The sequence below is a fragment of the Lissotriton helveticus genome, chromosome 7, assembly GCF_964261635.1.
Source record: "Lissotriton helveticus chromosome 7, aLisHel1.1, whole genome shotgun sequence".
Classification (NCBI taxonomy): domain Eukaryota; kingdom Metazoa; phylum Chordata; class Amphibia; order Caudata; family Salamandridae; genus Lissotriton; species Lissotriton helveticus.
In genome coordinates, this window is record NC_136068.1 from 1,921,266,361 (window position 1) to 1,921,285,861 (window position 19,501).

A 19,501-nucleotide genomic window follows, 5' to 3' on the forward strand; every position below is an offset into this window, starting at 1 on the left:
GAGGGAGAGACAGGTACAGAGAGATGGCGGGAGGGACAAGGGAGAGACAGGTACAGAGAAATCAAAAGAGGAGGGAAAGACAGGTACAGAGAGATGGAGGGAGGGAGAGGGTGGGAGGAGGAAGAGACAGGTAGAGATAGATAGAGTCAGAAAGGAGGGAGAGACAGGTACAGAGAGATGGCGGGAGGGACAAGGGAGAGACAGGTACAGAGAAATCAAAAGAGGAGGGAAAGACAGGTACAGAGAGATGGCGGGAGGGACAAGGGAGAGACAGGTACAGAGAAATCAAAAGAGGAGGGAAAGACAGGTACACAGAGAAGGAGGGAGAGACAGGTACAGAGGGATGGAGGGAGAGACAGGTACAGAGAGAAGGAGGGAGAGACAGGTACAGAGGGATGGAGGGAGAGACAGGTACAGAGAGATGGAGGGAGGAGGGAGAGACAGGTACAGAGAGATGGAGGGAGGAGGGAGAGACAGGTAGAGATAGATAGAGTCAGGAAGGAGGGAGAGACAGGTACAGAGAGATAGAGTGAGAGATGAAGGAAGAGACAGGTCAGAGAGATGGAGGTATGGAGACACAGGTACAGAGAGACAGAGAGGAGGAGGAGGGCGAGAGACACATACAGAGAGATGGAGGGAGAGACAGGGGCAGAGAGATAGAGGGAGGGAGGAGGGAGAGACAGAAAGAGAGGGAGATAGAGATAAGAAGAAAGAAGAGGAAGAGAGTTGGCACAGAGACAGTTGAAGCGAGATAGAATGGGTGTCAGAGAGGAAGAAAAAGAGAAAACGAGAGGAGTCCAGATCAACCTGATGAAGTGGTTCATGTAACAAACTGTTGAAATGTTTGTTGTGATCTGAGAGTGACTCCTCTTTGTGGGTCTGGCAGCAGAATATTGTGGATTAAATATTGTCTGACAAAAATATTGTGCCATAAGTATCACACATTAGAGTTAGAAAATCTACACTCAGAGATTCACTTTTTGCAATTGATATTTTAGACACTAAAAGGCAGGCATTATTTCTGTCAATGACACTCTGACACACAACCCTCTGTGTGTGTGTTTGTGTCTTTGCACAGCTGTAGATAGATGTGCTGTCCACAGTAACACAAGAGCATCAGCAGTGCTGGAGGTACCACAGACCAGGGAGGAAGGACTGTGAGGGGTGTGAGCCTGAGCAGACTAATACATACAACATGAGATGTTAGGAACATATTTACATTTGAGGTGGAAGGGTGTGAGGCAGGGGGGTACCTACCAAGGGTGCAGCAGGTGTAGTGTCACCGGGCCCAGGGCTTTGAGGGATGTGAGCTTGAAGAGCCTAGTACAGCACAACATGACATGTTAGGAACATATTTACATGTGTGAGTGTGGGGTGGAAGGGTGTGAGGCAAGAGTGTGCCTATCAAGCGTGCAGCAGGTGCAGTGGCACTGGGGCCCAGGGCTGTGAGGGCCCCTCTGCACTACAATTGTAGCTGCTTCAGAGCTCTTGGCATCCTTGCTACACCACAGGTATGAGGCAGATATGTTCAAGGAGCTGCACTTGGTAGTAGTAAGAAGCCTGCATTTACCACTACTACCCCAGACTGCGTCATCCCTGCGTCATGAACCCCCGCCCTCACTTTCAGCATCTCCTGTCCCAGAGGGACGTCACTAACATGGCTGAACCCTAACACACATGAAGGCCAGTCTGGAACTATGCACATCTGACATGACGTCATGTACCTCAACAGGCTGAAACAAGAGATGAAAGGGTGTTTACCTGGACGGAGGCACAGAGAGGTTTTCAGAAGAGAGCGCAGAGGATTCTGGGAAGACTCTGGACACTCTCCAGCCTCGTCTGGGAGCCCAGCAGAGCTCTGCACCCTGGGGCTGTAGAATACTGCTCTCTCCAATGCAGGGGGGACCAGGAGTGAGGGGGGAGGGGGGAGAGAGAGAGAGAGGGAGAGGGGGAGGGAGAGAGAGAGAGAGGAAGAGGGGGAGGGAGAGTGAGAGAGGGAGGGAGAGTGAGAGAGAGAGAGAGGGAGAGGGGGAGGGAGGAGGGAGAGAGAGAATGAGGGAGAGGGAATTGATAAAGATCAATTCAAAATGGTCAGGCGATTTAGTTGATGTTTCCTAAGTTAAATTTGCCCGGCGTTAAACGCCTCTAATACCATACAAAGTTATCCAATAAAGAGGCAGGCGCTGGAGACAGGAAGACAGGAAACAAGTTTTATTCCGACGGAGCAGAACACGTCAGATCGGACAACAAGGTATCGTCTCGAGGTGCTCTAACAAGTTTCTCTGAGGCTTCGTCTTTTATACACTGGTTTAAGACATGTGAACACTCTTTATTACAACAGAGACATTGTGAAGTATGAGGATGACATCCCCGGCACCCCCCCAGTTCCGGCCCCTTCCAACACATGACAACAGTAGAGGCCCTTACCCCTCATACAATGGGAGGGGGCTATCACACAGCTGAGTGTTCTGCCGATTCCTTTGGAATGTGTGCGCCTGATCGAATCTCTGGGGGTGGGGAGGTCATGATCAATAGTGGCTCCTTTCAAGAGAGGCGAGTGCATACAGTAGTGGGCAATAAACTGTATCCTCAGGCAGAGGGATGACCAGCGGTCCGTGCAGACAATCAGGCTTAGAGGAAGGGGTCACCAAAGGAGGGGTATTCATGAAAGGAAAGGAGGTGTTGGTCAGGCGCGGGGTGTGATTCTCAGAGACAGAGTCATGCGGGAGGGGAGGGCTCATGACTTGTGCATGTGAGAGCGGGGGCAGCCAGGGTGCATGGGGGATGCTTGCAGGGTCAGGGAAGTGCACTGATGGGCGATCGTAAACAGGGAGACCATGGTACCTAAAATGGCCGTCGTGCTAGTTCATACATGAGTCTGAGGGATGGGCAAGATGGCGCAGATGATGTTCAGCTCACAAACTAAAATTCCACAGTCCTCCCTTTTAACATGTCTCGCCAGCTTGTCAGTTCGGATCGATCCCCATGAGACCACGCACCTCTATCTCGTATAGGGGACTCATGTGCTCAGTTTTAAAGTCCAAAGTCTTAGGGCATATACAGTTGGAAATGAGTGCACACAAAGATGGTAAACATTGAATACCTAAGCAACACCCACACAGTATCATGATTGGCATCAATATAAACGTAAACAATCTCCATCCCCAGTCCTTCAAAGTGTCCCAGAACCAGCCTCCAAGCGACCATCCTTCCTGCTCCTGATGAACCTCTGAGGACAGTCTGTGGAGGTGTTCGATGGCTTTGTAGACTGAAGGTGAGTTATCTGGCACGTAGGTGCAACAGCTGGAGCCGATGATGCGGCATGCACCTCCATGGTCGGCCAGAACCACATCTAGAACAAGACGGTTTTGAAGAGCCACCAGGCGGACTGCCTGAAGCTCAGCCGTGTTGTTAGCGAGGATGCCAGCGGTGATATTAATGGTTGTTTCCACTGCCTGAGTCAGGTGTCGGATAGCGCGGCTATTTGCCATTGGGCCCCACAGAGGAACAAGTCCCTTCGCCGCATCCAGGAACTGTGCTCCGGTGGAGTCGGCTTGTCCAATGTCTCCAGCACGTTTTTGCCGGTGATGGTAGGCTGGGGCCACATATGTGGGAGGAAGAATGAAGGCGATGTAGCACGTACCCCTCCAGCCTTTCGGGAGCCAAGTGTAAGCTTTGGTGCCACAAACAAAGTACATATTCGGGGAAGCTACAAAGGAGGGGGGGTCAGCTGAGACCAATGTTTTGGTGATGCGACAGGAACTGTGACCCACCAGCTACGTTCCCTGGCCTTCGAGGCATACGAGTCCTGTGACATTGATGACAGACAGGGCCACGGTCAGGGTGGCAGCCGTTTGTTTCCGTAGGTGGGAGAAGGTGGGTCTGGCTGGATTGTGGAGCACTTGCATCTCGACTCTTTCTTTGGCAGGGATGTTCGTAAGGAAGGCTGAACCTGAAATCACAGGACAAAAGGGGGCAGAAGTCTTTCCTGTTTTGTTCAGCGAGAACCCATAGTAGAAGTGCGACACTGTTTGACCAGAAGCGGCGTTGTCCTTGTGGCTTTCCTGCAAGAGGATCAACCAGGCGAGGCAGGAGCCGTGAACTGAGAAAGGAGAAGGGATGAAGGGGATGGAGTGTCCGGTGGCATGCGGGAGCAACCCGCAGATCCAGCAGTTCATGGCATTTGCAGCAAGGTTGTGCTGGTGCAACAGTTGCACGAAGGAATTGTTTCAGAACTCCTTACGCCTTTCTCGGAGCTGAGGTGAAAGGGTGATCAGGTAGTGCTCTTTCATGGTGGTTGGCTGTACAGTGGTCGGCAACATCTGGTGAGCGGGTGTGCTTTCTTCCAAGATCCAGAAGGAAGTCATGAGGAGGAGGCAAAAGAGGAAGACAATGAAGAAAGCGATTGTCTTTGATTTGTGCAAATTATAAGTCTTTGGGTTCCTGTAGTGGGTATTTCCGGTTGCTTCCGACGTCTTCTTATCTGGCGCTTCCATCATCTTCTTATCTAGCGCTTCCATCATCTTCATCTTCAAGGTGCTCGGTAGTGGGCAGAACCACAGACTTTGTTTAGCTTCTCTCCGGGTAGCCCTTGGCTGCTTTGGGCCACCGTTCTGAGATTTTTTACTTAGTCAGTGGCCTACTTAGCCGAAGCTCCCTCCTTTCGACGCAGGAAATACCCTTCTCGGGATGGCACAGTGGGATCAGAGTGTTTTGCAAGTTCAAGTGCCTCGGTATCAGGATAGCAGTTCAGTGATGGTCGGTCTTTGTCCAGGAGTTCTTCTTGGGTGCTGACGTTGTCTGTCGTGGCCAGGGTCGAGGAGACCTTCTTGCAGTGATGGCCGTGCAGCCAGTGCCTCTTTCCCTCCACTCGAAGAGCCGTTCGAGTGGTGATCAGTACTTGCCAGGGGCCCATCCACCGGGGTTCCAGACTCTTAGCTCGTTGAAAGTTCCGGACTAGAACATAATCTCCCGGTTGGATATCGTGGCCGGGACCCCTGGAAGCATCAGGGATAGCCTGCTGCACCTGTTGATGAATGACAGACAACGTTTTAGTTAACTTGTATAAATAATCTGACAGTAGGACGTCGGGGACGTCGTGAATGGAGGTCGGTTTGGGAGCAGTCCAGAGGTTCATTGGTCGCCCAAACACAACCTCGTAGGGGGTCAAGTGGTGCTTAGTGGGAGTGGAGCGCATCGATAGTAGTGCCAGTGGGAGGGCATCTGGCCACTTAAGTCCTGTGGTGGCTACTATCTTTGACAGTTTCAGTTTCAGTGTAGCGTTGTGTCGCTCAACCATGCCAGCGGATTGGGGGTGGAAGACTGCATGGAACCTCTGTTTTACCCCCAACCCCTTCAGGATTAGTTGGATAACTTCAGCTATGAAGTGGGGGCCATTGTCGCTCCATAAAATTCGACAAAGGCCGTAGCGAGGGAAAAACTCTTTCAGTAGTACTTTGGCAGTAGTCATGGCAGTGTTATCTCGGGTCGGATAGGCTTCCACCCATTTGCTGAAGGCACATACAATGACTAATACGTACTTCAAGCCTTGGCACCTCTCCAGCTGGATGTAATACATCTGGAGGACCTCAAAGGGGTGGTCGGGGATCCCAAACCCTCCCCGGGGTACTACAGTTCCTTTCCCGGGGTTGTGCTGTAGGCAGATAAGGCACTGCTGGACCAGGCGTTTGGCCGCGTCGGGGATCTTGTTGTTGTGCCAGACTTTGGAAATGAGTTCAATCATGGGGGCAGAACCTATGTGTGCAGGGGAGTGTGCCATTGTCAGTATGGGGATCAAGTATGAGTCGGGCAGCAACCATTTGTTCGTGTCTTTTGTCACCCAGCAGCCTTCATCGTCCCTTAGACCCACCCGTGCCCACTCAGTCAGTTCGTGGGGTGTGCTGGCCGATTGGATGTCCCTAATCGTTTCCCTAGCGTTTGTCCATTTTTCTGCCTGTGACCTGGTCACATACATGCGTGTTGTTGTCCTATTCTCAGCTGTGGTTCGGGCAGTGATGTCGGCTAGTGCGTTTCCCTGTCCGACTAAATCTGTCACCTTCTTGTGTGCCTGGCATTTGATTACTGCTAATCGTTTGGGGAGGAGAACTGCTTCAATTAGGGCGGAGACTAGATCTCCGTGAAGGATGGGCGTGCCGTGGGACGTCAGGAATCCCCTTTCCCTCCACAGGAGCCCAAAATGATGAACCACCCCGAAGGCATACTGGCTGTCCGTATAAATGTTCGCCGTGGTTCCTGCTGCTATGATACACGCTCGTGTGAGGGCAATTAGTTCTGCTGCCTGTGCAGATCGTTGTGTGATGCGAGCTGTTTCAACTACTGTTCGAGCTGTCGTCACCGCATAGGCAGCAGAAGTTGTGCCATCTGGGAGTTTGATACAAGAGCCGTCTATCCATAATTCTCCATCAGGGTCTGTAAAAGCAATGTCTCGAAGGTCAATTCTACTTCTGGTCTGTTCGTCCGTGAGGGTCACACAGTCGTGTGCGGGGGGCACATCGGGGTCATTTTCAGGCAAGGGCAACAGTGTAACAGGATTCAATGTCGTGCATCTCTTCAACGTGATGTGGGGTGCAAGTAGGGTCAATTCGTACCCCGTCAGTCGTGCACTAGTCAGGTGTTGAGTCTTGGTCTGATTCAAGAGGGTGTCAACTGCGTGGGGTACTAACACCGTGAGAGAGTTCGAAAGTACAATTCCCTCACTCTGGCGGATAGAGACAGCAGCAGCGGCTACCGCTCGAAGGCAGGCAGGTAAAGCTCTGGCGACTGGGTCAAGAGTGGCAGAGAAGTAGGCACAAGGGCGTTGTTTGGCGCCGATGGGCTGAGTTAGAACAGACAATGCGCATCCCTCCCTTTCGTGAGTGAAGAGGGAGAAGGGCTTGGAGTAATCTGGCGTTCCTAGGACGGGTGCCAAGCAAAGGGCATCCCGCAGCTCCTTAAAGGACCCTTGGCATTCGGGGGTCCAAGGGAGTGGGAAAGGGACATCTTTGGCCAACAGGGAAAGTAGGGGTTTTATAATGAGACTGAAATTTGGTAACCATTGTCGGCAAAAAGAGGTAAGGCCCACCAAGAAACGGACTTGCTTCTGCGTTTTTGGGATGGGGGTGTCTAGGATGGTTTGGATTCGGTCGGGCGTAAGTTTCCTCCCTTCTTTGGACAGGAGATGGTCTAGGTATGTCACTTGGGGCTGGCAAAACTGTAGTTTCTTTTTGGAGACTTTGTGGCCATTCTCCGCAAGAAAGTGCAAGAGCTGGATAGTGGCCGTGATTGCAAGTGGAGTGGTGTCGGCCGCCAAAAGGATATCATCGACATATTGGATCAACACCACTCCATCCGGTAGCTGGACAGCGTCCAACTGTCTTTTGAGGGCCTGGCTATAAATGCTGGGACTTTCAGTATAGCCCTGGGGAGCTCTACAAAATCGGTACGAACGGTTTTTTAAAGTGAAGCCGAAGAGATAACGGCTGTCTGAATGGATGGGGATAGAGAAAAATGCATTTTTAAGATCAATAACGGTGAAGGTGGTGGCAGTGGACGGGATGAGAGTCAGAATGGAGGCGATGTCTGAGACTACAGGGTACTGTGGTACCACCACTTTGTTGACTTCTCGCAGGTCGATGATGAAGCGGTACGCTTTCTCATCTCCCTCACCTTGCTTCTTAATAATGGGTAGGATAGGGCTATTGCAGACATTACTAACCACTTCCTCTACCACTCCTGCATCTACCAAGGACTGAATAATCGCTACCAACGCCTTCTCGCCTTCGGGCGATATCCGGTACTGTGGGAGTTTCGGGAGTATTGCATCTGGTCGAACAGTTATGTGTACAGGATCGATCATCATTCGTCCTACATCCGAGTCGTTTCTGGCCCATAGGTACAGGGGTAGGGTATCGAGCAAGGATAGGTCAGCATCTGTTATGGTGTACATATGTCGTGTGGGGTAGGGTCTGGACATGCTCAGGTTGTCGTACAGGATGACTCGGACTCCATCCGGGGAACACCTAATAGTAGCTCGGAAATGTTTCAGTAAATCAATACCCATAATGGCGTCAGGGGAGTTGGAGGAGAGGAAAAAAACGTTGTGTCAGTGGGATTGTTTCCTAGGTCAAAGGAGATAGGTACAGACAGGGGATTAGTGGAGGGCGTTCCATCGAAACCTATCGATGTAATGTGTGAGCCAGACAAGGGTGCCCTTGGAATCAGTCGCTTTGATAATACACTACGTGTCGCTCCAGTGTCTACCAAGAATGGAGACTTTGTACCCAGGACCTTAGCAGTGACGTAAGGACCTTGCTGGTGAACACAGAGCTCGACTGGATCCCTCCCTTGCCCCTGGCCGTCCTATGCAAATGTTTCAGTATTGTTGCAGTCGGACTGTTGGCACTGATTCTGTCGGGGGCGGTCAAATGTGTTTGGTCTGCCAGGTCGGTCATTGGTGGTGTCGTGGGTCTGCCCTCGCCCGTGCCCTCCAGTTTTGGGGCCATTTGTCATGTCCCTTGTCTCTTTATTTTTAATCATTTCCCGAAGGGCCAGGCATTGAGACTTCCAATGTCCAAATTCTTTACAAAATGCACACTGGTTCTCATCGAGGTCGGTTCGTGGAGCGCCGGGTGTGGGGTTGCGGTCTCTAAGGGGGGGATCCGAGGGGCATTCGACTGGTAGTTTCCCCTATACCGTTCCCTTCCTGTAGTCACTCCCTGCAATTGCGCAATCATCACTCGTTCCTTTAAGTCCTTTTTCTTTCTCTCAGTCGCCCTCTCGTTCTCGTTCTTTTGGTGTTCGTAATACTGAGCCATCTGAAGGATAGCTGCATGTTTGGAGGCTCCCCAACTACTCTCGCTCGTCTGTAACTTTTGGGAGACCTCTTGCGATAGCCCCTTTACGTAGTTTTGTACGAATAGGTGTTGTCCGGTTGCGGTGGTCATGTCTTGGCCACTGTAGTCGGAGAAAACCGTCTCGAATCGGGAGAAGTATTCTGATACGTCCTCCTGAGGTTTCTGGCGGCAAGCCGTGACTACCGACCAGTCTACCTTCTTCTCTGGGATCAACGTCTTTAGCTTCTGCACTATTTTGTCGGGGAGTTCCAGTATGTCTTTTACAGGTTTCTTTCCGGGCTCTCGCTGCCTATCTAGTTCATTGAGTTGTTTCCAGGTGTGTCCGAACAGATCTGTGTGGTCGGCTTTCCGGATTTGCTTCCACACATCGGCCGGCAGACACAACCCGAAAAACAAATCAATGTCCGATAGGGTCATTATGGTTGAGCCCAAGGCTGTGCCAAGTTCGGTATAAAATGCTGTAGGGTTCTTTCTTAAATCGGGCAGGGTTTGCCTAAAAGTTAAAATATCTTGCCGATCCCATGGTTGAAAAACCCAGTTATACACAACCCTCCCTTTTGCATCTGCGTGGTTGATATCATCGTTTGTTCCCTGACCTCTTGGGGGAACCCAGTAGGGGGCGGCTTCTCTGATAGGCATCATAGTGTTGGCTGCTTCTAATGGGGGCTCAACCCTCTCAGGGACTGTGATCTTGACCTCTGGTTTCTGTTCCGCGAGGTGGCAGAAGACTTCAAGTGTTTGCATGAAGAGGTCCGTCACATCGCTCTCAGTCCCATCTCCAACATCGACCCTTCTATATAGAGCCGTCAGTTTAGCAGGACCCTTATTCTGGTACCTATCCTCATATGCATTCAGGGTGTGGTAGCTGAACCGTAAAATGAAATGCCGTCTGTGACTACCGGCATGTGAGTTGTGCATATTCATCGTATATTCTTCGCTCTCCTTCCGTTCTACCAGCGTCTTTGCTATTTTGTCAATTCCATCCCGCTCGTCTTTGCTCAACCTATTTGGTCTGGCTGTTGGCTGTTTGCCAGTCTCGAGTTCATCTGATGTTGTTACTAATGCGGCCGGTGAGAAGGCCGTAAGAGTCGGGGCACTAGCGCTAGGGTCACCCTCGCCTGCACTTTGAACTGGTGAGTGTTGTGCTAGAGGCTGGCAGGGAGCATAAGGAGGGGGCATGTAGATAATTGGAGGACCGAGCAGTAACTCGTCATTTGCCCGCTGCTTGGAGGGCATCTCTGGGTAGAGCGTAGGGGGGGTCCTGACAGGGCATTGGCCTGCCAGTCCTGATTCTTGTGTTTGTTTAACTTCCTCTTTTCTTCTTATTTCTTCATCTAGTTCTTTTGCGGCCAGATGGGCTGCTTTTCGTAACTCCTTCACTATTTTTGCTTCTTCTCTTTTCCTTCGCTGTTCTGCTTCTTTGCGCCACATGCCAATACTATCGAGCATAGTGGGCGTTGCCTTATTTATTTTTACAGCTGCTTCCAACGTTTTTATTTTATTTTCATCAAAAGAACCTATCAGTGGCCACTGACTTTCGGGATCCTTTTTTGTATATTTATGCCATAACTTACTATAAGCTATAGCGACTAGTCCTTGCTTACTAAACATGTCCTTATTAGGGGTGCCTTCCAATGGAGCTGGATGGTTCATCTCTAAGAAGCGGTCCGGGTTGACCCAACTACTAACCAATGGGGAGAAGATAGGCATGACGGATTACAATGGGGGCAAAAGCCTGCACTACCTATCTTTTCACTACTTGCAAAGGCTGGACAGAATATTCCTGTTCTGCGCTGTTTGCAAACAGAGAATACCTCCAAAAAGAACCAATTCCAAACAGTCAATGTTTGGACAAACAATCAATCAATGAGGAATGAAATAGGCACGACGGGTTACAATGGGGGCAAAAGCCTGCGTTACCTACCCTTCACTCTCTACAAAGGGAGAGAGAATATTCCTATTCTTCCCCGTTTGTAAGCAGAGAAGATCCTTAAGAGAACCAACTTCGAACAATTCAATGCTCGATTCAATCAATCAATCAATGGGGAGAAAAATAGGCACGGCAGATTACAATGGGGGACAAAAGTCCGCGTTACCTACCCTTCACTATCCGCAAAGGGAGATAGAATATTCCTATTCCTCCCCGTTTGCAGGCAGCGAATATCTCAGAGAGCGACAAAGCAAATACTAGTATTTCAATCAATAAGAACAATCAATCAATTTCGCAATTCGTCGTGTGTCACGACCTTACCCGGACCGCATGGACAGTTTCTCGTCTTCCGCTTCCAGCGCCCGATCGTCCTCTACTCTCTGTTGCTATCCCGGCACTCCTGGTGGTTCCCAGTCATGACCGTAGATCGCTCGGGAGAGGTCTGCTCGGAATCAGTGAAGTTCAGATGATCGGCTGTCAGACGAGGGTCTATCGGACAGGAGCTCTCCCGATCGTTGCAGTCGTTCACTCTGTCGTCGGGACCTCTCCCACTGGATCCACGTGTCGCTGATGGGCCCCACGTTGGGCGCCAATTGATAAAGATCAATTCAAAATGGTCAGGCGATTTAGTTGATGTTTCCTAAGTTAAATTTGCCCGGCGTTAAACGCCTCTAATACCATACAAAGTTATCCAATAAAGAGGCAGGCGCTGGAGACAGGACGACAGGAAACAAGTTTTATTCCGACGGAGCAGAACACGTCAGATCGGACAACAAGGTATCGTCTCGAGGTGCTCTAACAAGTTTCTCTGAGGCTTCGTCTTTTATACACTGGTTTAAGACATGTGAACACTCTTTATTACAACAGAGACATTGTGAAGTATGAGGATGACATCCCCGGCACCCCCCCCCCCAGTTCCGGCCCCTTCCAACACATGACAACAGTAGAGGCCCTTACCTCTCATACAATGGGAGGGGGCTATCACGCAGCTGAGTGTTCTGCCGATTCCTTTGGAACGTGTGCGCCTGATCGAATCTCTGGGGGTGGGGAGGTCATGATCAATAGTGGCTCCTTTCAAGAGAGGCGAGTGCATACAGTAGTGGGCAATAAACTGTATCCTCAGGCAGAGGGATGACCAGCGGTCCGTGCAGACAATCAGGCTTAGAGGAAGGGGTCACCAAAGGAGGGGTATTCATGAAAGGAAAGGAGGTGTTGGTCAGGCGCGGGGTGTGATTCTCGGAGACAGAGTCATGCGGGAGGGGAGGGCTCATGACTTGTGCATGTGAGAGCGGGGGCAGCCAGGGTGCATGGGGGATGCTTGCAGGGTCAGGGAAGTGCACTGACGGGCGATCGTAAACAGGGAGACCATGGTACCTAAAATGGCCGTCGTGCTAGTTCATACGTGAGTCTGAGGGATGGGCAAGATGGCGCAGATGATGTTCAGCTCACAAACTAAAATTCCACAGAGTGAGAGAGGGAGGAGGAGAGAGAGAGGGAGAGAGAGAGAGAGGAAGAGGGAGACGGAGAGAGAGAGGGAGGAAGAGGAGGAGAAAGAGAGGGAGAAGGAGAAGGAGCGGGGAGAGAGAGGGAGAGAGGGGGAGGGAGAGAGAGTGAGAATGAGAGGGAGAGAGAGGGAGGGAGAGAAAAGGGGGAGGGGGGATGGGAGGGGTGAGGGAGAGGGGAGAGATAGGGGGCGAGAGAGAGAGGGAGAGGGGGAGGCAGAGGGGGAGGGATGGAGTGAGAGGGGGAGAGGGAGAGATAGAGGCGGGAGGGGAAGGGTGGAGAGGGAGAGGGAGAGGAGAGAGAGAGGGAGGGGGGTGGAGATAGAGGGGAAGAGAGAGGGGGAGAGGGAGTGGGGAGTGGGGAGTGGAGGAGGGAGAGAGAGGGTGAGGTTAGGGAGAGGAGAGAGGAGAGAGGCAGAGGGAGATGGGTTGAGCGAGAGGGGAGAGAGAGAGAGAGAGGAGCTGGCCTAACGACTAGGGGGCTCGACCTCGGACCTGGGGACCTGGGTTCGAGTCTCGGTAACGACGCCAAAACCTCCTGTGATTCTGGGCAAATCACTTAATTTCCCCGTGCCTGAAATGAATGTGTGTCCGTCCTCATGTAACGTAACTGGTGCTATGTAAAGCGCTCTGATACCCGATTCGGTTCGGGTCTAGTTCGCGGTATATAAAACTCTGCAAAAAAAAAAAGGAGAGAGGGAGAGGGTGAGGTAGATGAGATGGAGTGGGAGAGGGAGAAAGAGAGGAGAGAGGGAGAGAGAGGAAAGAGGTAGGGGAGAGGGGTTGAGAGAGAGACAGGAGAGAGGAAGAGAGGTTGAGGGACAGAGAGGGAGGGAGAGATGGTGAGAGGAGAGGGGGGAGAGAGAGGGGGGAGAGAGGGGCAGAGGGAGAATTCAAATAGGAGAGATTAAGTGAGGCAGGAAGGGGTGAATTTATTTTTCAGTCCAAACTCCAAGGCACTGATTTATTTCACTGACAATAACCAAGAAGCACTTTAGCACTTTCCATACTTGAGCAGTGCAACAGGAGGCGTTAGACATGTTTAGCTTTAATGCGCTACTAATACTGAGTCTTTCTTATTCATTACAAGACCCTTTACTGTGCATCTCTGAATGTAGCTCCTTTCTGTGCTTCTCAATCAGTTGTGCAGTGGCACTCGGCCCCAGGGCTGTGAGGGGCCACTGCACTATTGTTGCTGCCTCTCCCTTGTCACACCTAGGTGTGTGTTTTTCCTTTTCTTTCATGAATTACTGTTCTATACATCGTAAAATAAGTAATTGTTCTCTGTATGTAGAAACAGTATTCTAAGCAATTGTAAACATCCCGACAGAACCAATTGTTTTGCTTAGTATCATCTCAGATTTTTGCGATTACCTATTTTGCGAATGCATTTAGGGAATCACAATTTGCGGTTCCTTAAATGCAATGACTGAAGCAAAAAAATTGTATGACCGGGCTTCAAAGAATCACAAATGACCACTAGAGCATCTATGTGTGCCACAAATGCACACATGCACATTTGAGGGGTGCAACAGGGTGTCCTTTTGGCCCCCTTGCACCCTTGAAATTGCATGTGCAATTTGTCAGTACCTATTGGGTACTCGCAAATTGGCAATGCAATTACCGTTCATTCCTATGGGCCTCTAGTCCCATGGAAATGAATGGGAAGCCATTCCTTATTTTCATCTCGCAGTTTGTGAGTCGCAAATAAAGAATGCGTAGGGATCGCAATTTTATGTGTGCAACCTAGATACATTGCATTTTGCGGGTCCATAATAGCGAATCGGTAAAATTCACTATTAAGGACTCGCAAAATGCAATGTTGATACATCTGGCCCTTAACACTTAATAATAATAATAATAATAACCATCATCATAATCAGCATCAATATCCTCTCCATCATCATCATCATCATCATCATCATTGTCCATCACTAACTCTCAGCACTCAGAACACTTAATTACCATCATCTTCATCATCATCACCATCTCCATCTTCATCATCCAGGAGAATGGACATACTAAACAATGTTTAAGACAAATCTTTGAATCAGACATTCCTGCTGAGGCCGACGACCACCTCCTCACTGTAATTCTGTGGTTACAATGTAGAGGCAGGAGCCTCTATTTCTTTTTATCTGTAGTTTTTCTAATCATGTCTGAGGCAGAGACGGCCTTTCATGTGCCATGGGGGGTCTTAGGGTGTCTGAAAGTCAACTCCACACTGCTTACCCAGACGGTAGAGCACGATGTTTATGAATACGTTGACTGCGACCAACACTCCCAGGGTTATCGCCTGCCTCCTGAGACGCGGGATCTCCCGGCCACCTGGAGAGGAAATGACAGAATCCCGTGTTAACTTAACATGCGGGAGTGGATCACCTGCCTGTAGCTGGAGTACAAGATCACAGGGCGACATGTAATATCCTCACTTAATGTGTACCAAGTCACTCCAATGACTATCAGTGTGTTGCCAAGACTGGTCACTGAGTCTCAGTTTATGCCAAGGCTGGTCACTGAGGCTTAGTGTTTGACAAGACTGGTCACTGATTCTCAGTGTGCCAAGACTGGTCACTAAGTCTCCATGCATGCCAAGGCTGGTCACTGAGACTCTGTGTATGCCAAGACTGGTCACTTAGTCTCAGTGTGTGACAAGACTGGTCACTGAATGTCAGTGTGTACAAAGACTGGTCACTGAAACTCAGTGTGTGACAAGACTGGTCAGTGAGCCTCAGTGTGTGACAACACTGGTCACTGAGTCTCGGTGTGTGCAAAGACTGGTCACTGAGTCTTAGTGTTTGACAAGACTGGTCACTGATACTCAGTGTGCCAAGGCTAGTCACTAAGTCTCCATGTATGCCAAGGCTGGTCACTGAGTCTCACTATGAGCCAAGACTGGTCACTGAGTCTCAGTGTGCCAAGACTGGTCTCTGAGTCTCAGTGTGACAACACTGGTCACTGAGTCTCCGTGTTTGACAAGACTGGTCACTGATACTCAGTGTGCAAAGCTGGTCACTAAGTCTCCATGTGTGCCAAGGCTGGTAACTGAGTCTCACTATGAGCCAAGACTGGTTACTGGGTCTCAGTGTGCCAAGACTGGTCACTTAGTCTCAGTTTGTGACAAGACTGGTCACTGAGTGTCAGTGTGTACAAAGACTAGTCACTGAGACTCAGTGTGTGACAAGACTGGTCACTGAGTCTAAGTGTGTGACAACACTGGTCATTGAGTCTCAGTGTGTGTCAACACTGGTCACTGAGTCTCGGTGTGTGCAAAGACTGGTCACTGAGTCTCAGTGTGTGCTAAGACTGAAAGTGCTTCTCAGTACCTGCCAAGATTGCCCCTCGGCCAATATTGTTTATGGAATCTTATTGAGCACCGAGAAAGATCAGTGTGGATTGGTGCTAGCTAGGAATCTGTGAGAAAAATGAGTGACCCTCAGTGTTTGCCAGGTCTGGAAGTAAGTCTCAGTTTGATGCAAGACAGGTCAGTGACTCAGTGTTTCCTCAGGGACTGACTGGTGACTCTCAGTGTGTGCAGCGTCTTGACTGAAACTTACTGCATGTACCAATTCAGCATTATGCCTCACTGTGTGTGCTGCATTTCGACTGCCACTTACTGTATATAAGGCTGGACTGTGACTCAGTATGTGTACCATTTGTGGACTGTGGCTCAGTGTGTGTACCAAAGCTGTGCCAAATCTAGACTCCGACTATTAATGTGTTTAAAGTCTTTCCACTAAATCTCAGTTGGTGCAGAGGCTGACCAGAGACTTTGGTACTTTTCAAAGTTGGACAATGTCTGTTTGTATGTGTGTGTCAATACTGACCATAGCCTCTGGGTGTGGGTCAGTGCAGACCAGAGCCTCTCAGTGTGTGTCAGTTCTGACAATAGCCTCTGTGTGTGTGTGTGTCACTGCTGACCCTAGCCTATCGGTGTGTGTCAGTGCTGACCCTATCCTCTGTGTGTGTCAGTGCTGACCAAAGCATCTCAATGTGTGTCAGTACTGACCATAGCCTCTTAGTGTGTGTCAATACTGACCATAGCCTCTTGGTGTGTGTCAGTGCTGACCATAGCCTCTTAGTGTGTGTCAATACTGACCATAGCGTCTCGGTGTGTTTCAGTGCTGACCATAGTCTCTCGGTATGTGTCAGTGCTGGCCATAGTCTCTCAGTGTGTGTCAGTGCTGACCATAGCCTCTGAGTGTGTGTCAGTGCTGAGTCTGACCATAGTCTCTAAGTGTGTGTCAGTGCTGACTATAGCCTCTCGGTGTGTGTCAATGCTGACCATAGTCTCTAAGTGTGTGTCAGTGATGACCATAGCCTCTCGGTGTGTGTTAATGCTGACCATAGTCTCTATGTGTGTGTCAATACTGACCATAGCCTCTGGGTGTGTGTCAGTGCAGACCAGAGCCTCTCAGTGTGTGTCAGTGCTGACTATAGCCTCTGGGTGTGTGTCAGTACAGACCATGTCTCTAAGTGTGCTGACCATAGTCTCTAAGTGTGTGTTAGTGCTGACCATAGCCTCTCAGTGTGTGTCATTGCTGACCATAGGCACTAAGTGTGTGTCAGTGCTGACCATAGCCTCTTGGTGTGTGTCAGTGCAGACCATAGCCTCTCAGTATGTGCCAGTGCTGACCATAGCCTCTTGGTGTGTGTCAGTGCTGACCATAGCCTCTCAGTGTGTGCCAGTGCTGACCATAGCCTCTCAGTGTGTGTCAGTGCTGACCTTAGTCTCTGGGTGTGTGTCAGTGCTGACCATAGCCACCCGTCGTGTGTAGGGGTTGACCCTAGCCTCTCAGTGTGTGTCAGTGCTGACCATAGCCTCTCAGTGTTTGTCAGCGCTGACCATAGCCTTTCAGTATGTGTCAGTGCTGACCATAGACTATCGGTGTGTATCAGTGCTTACCCTAGCCTCTCAGTATGTGTCAGTGCTGACCATAGTCTCTCAGTATGTGTCAGTGTTGACCATAGCCTCTTGGGGTGTGTCAGTGCTGACCATAGTCTCTCTCAGTGTGTGTCAGTGCTGACCATAGCCTCTCTTCTCTCTATTCCTCCCTGCCCCTCACCATCTCTCTCCCCCTCATTCTCTCCGTCTCCCCTCCCTCTCTCTCCCTCTTCCTCTTCCTCTCCCTTTCCCATTTCTCTCTCTCTCTCCCCTCTCCCCTCTCTCTTCCTCTCCCTCTCTCTCTCCCCCTCTCTCTCTTTCTCTCTTTCTCTCACCCTCTCTCTCTCAACCTCTCTCTTCTCTCCCTCTCCCTCTCTCTCTCCCTCGCTCTCTCCCACTCCCTTTCTCTCTCCCTCTCAGTGCAGACTAGGCAACTCCAACCCTAAGCAAAATAACGCAAGGCAGCGCAATGTATTTACTAAACCGCACAGAGCAACGCAAAATGCCACCATGAAAACCCTTTTCTCAGTGTGAAAAGCTCTTTGTGTTGCTTTGCACCAAGTGGACGATTTCGGGGTTTTACATGGGTGGAGCAACACAAACTCCCCCAATTTTTTATTTGCGTATAAAGCTAATACCTCCTTGAAGCAGGCATTAACAAGGGGACATTTTTTAGTTCGGCAAAAAATCTAGACTGCATGTGAGTTACAGGACACAGAACTAGTCCAAATGAGTTGGTGTAGGAATTTGTACTGGAAGGGTCTGCTTCCAGTACAACGCCTGCACTATTCAGCACAGACTCACCTCTGCACCATGGTGCTAGGCTGTGCATTGTGTAAAAACAATAAAGAGTTGGCTCTAATCAGTTAGGCTGAGCACCTATAACCTATAAAAAAAGAACGTGCCTGAACTGATACCACAATTTAGAATGCAATTCACTCAACAGAGAAGAAAGCTCATTTCAACCTGCAATATTGCCAATCAATAGCGATTTATTTGTTCAATTTGACGTTATTATTTTTAACAAAATTTTACATTTTATATACAAATACTACACCAATATTCTATGTAACAAAAATCATTCATACTAGTCAGTCATGTCACAGTCACTCAACAGCAAACGTCCATATATACACAGATCTGGCAAATAAAACTTTTGTGAAAATACCAGAACAAGGATTGTGAGTGGAGGGAGGAAAAGAAAAAGACAAAGGTTGCACAAACGATCAGCACGTGTGGTATAATGTACTATACATATATACACTTGGAATTAAATCACAATCGACTTGATTGATAAAGCACAATGTGTATAAACCAATTGAGACACAGGGTTTCTCAACTTTTAGATTTAGTGAGAGCAACACTTTGTACATGGGCCAACGCGTTTCGAGTCCCAATCAGAAGTTGGAAGGGGGGACTCTCATCAGGGCCAATGAGGTATCTGAAAAAAAGAAATATCTCTAAGTGAAAAAAATCAATCGGGGGCCTATATGGCACTCAAGAGAGATTTTTGTTCCATAGAATATTGGTGTAGTATTTGTATATAAAATGTAAAATTTTGTTAAAAATAATAACGTCAAATTGAACAAAAATGTCAATATTGCAGGTTGAAATGAGCTTTCTTCTCTGTTGAGTGAATTGCATTCTAAATTGTGGTATCAGTTCAGGCACGTTCTTTTGTTATAAGTGCATTGTGTAAGGCATCCTAATTAATGCGTGTTTCTAAATCAACAAGGGCACCCAAACAAGTCAGCACAGGACCTCGGGCAACATATTTTTTGAAACAACAGTGGTCCCATGCATATAGAATAATCGGGAAGTGATAAATATAGGCACAATGGATACTATATTAGATTTGACATGTCCAGCCGGACAGTGGTCTCAATATTTTACTTTACAAGAAAATCAATAACAAAATTCCTTCAGCAATTCTTCATAGTGGGGCACAAGCCTGTACCCTGACACTTACAAATTGGCAAAGTGAAGAAATAACAAACAGGAAAGGGCCAATGGCTGGCAGCCCCAAAATCGGGAGCCGGTTTAGTCGGCAGGGATTTCTTCCTGGCAAATGCTATTGCATTTGATAGCATTTGCCAGGAAGAAATCCCTGCACACAGCTGACGCGGCACCCGCAGGCTCCCGATCTCGGGGCTGCCGGCCATTGACCCATTTCCCACAACCCGCGCCGAACCACTGTTTCGGGCGCACTCGGCAACTGAGGCTATTAATGTTTAGGCATCACTAATGTCCTGATGATGATCCCCATAATTCGATAGTGGGATCGAAACGCCGTCGACCTTTTTGTAGCACCATATACATTTGAATAGATACC

General features: G+C 49.3%; 1 protein-coding gene across 1 annotated transcript in view; it reads right to left on the reverse strand.

Moving 5' to 3' along the window:
* Positions 1-19,501, reverse strand: part of LOC144769976 (uncharacterized) — a 134,385-nt gene that overhangs the window by 58,354 nt on the left and 56,530 nt on the right. The window contains exons 2-3 of the mRNA XM_078654170.1: positions 14,508-14,612; positions 1,767-1,884 (exon numbers count right to left, since the gene is read on the reverse strand). Coding sequence (XP_078510296.1) covers positions 1,767-1,884; positions 14,508-14,612 — 223 coding nt within the window. The remainder of the gene's footprint in view (positions 1-1,766; positions 1,885-14,507; positions 14,613-19,501) is intronic.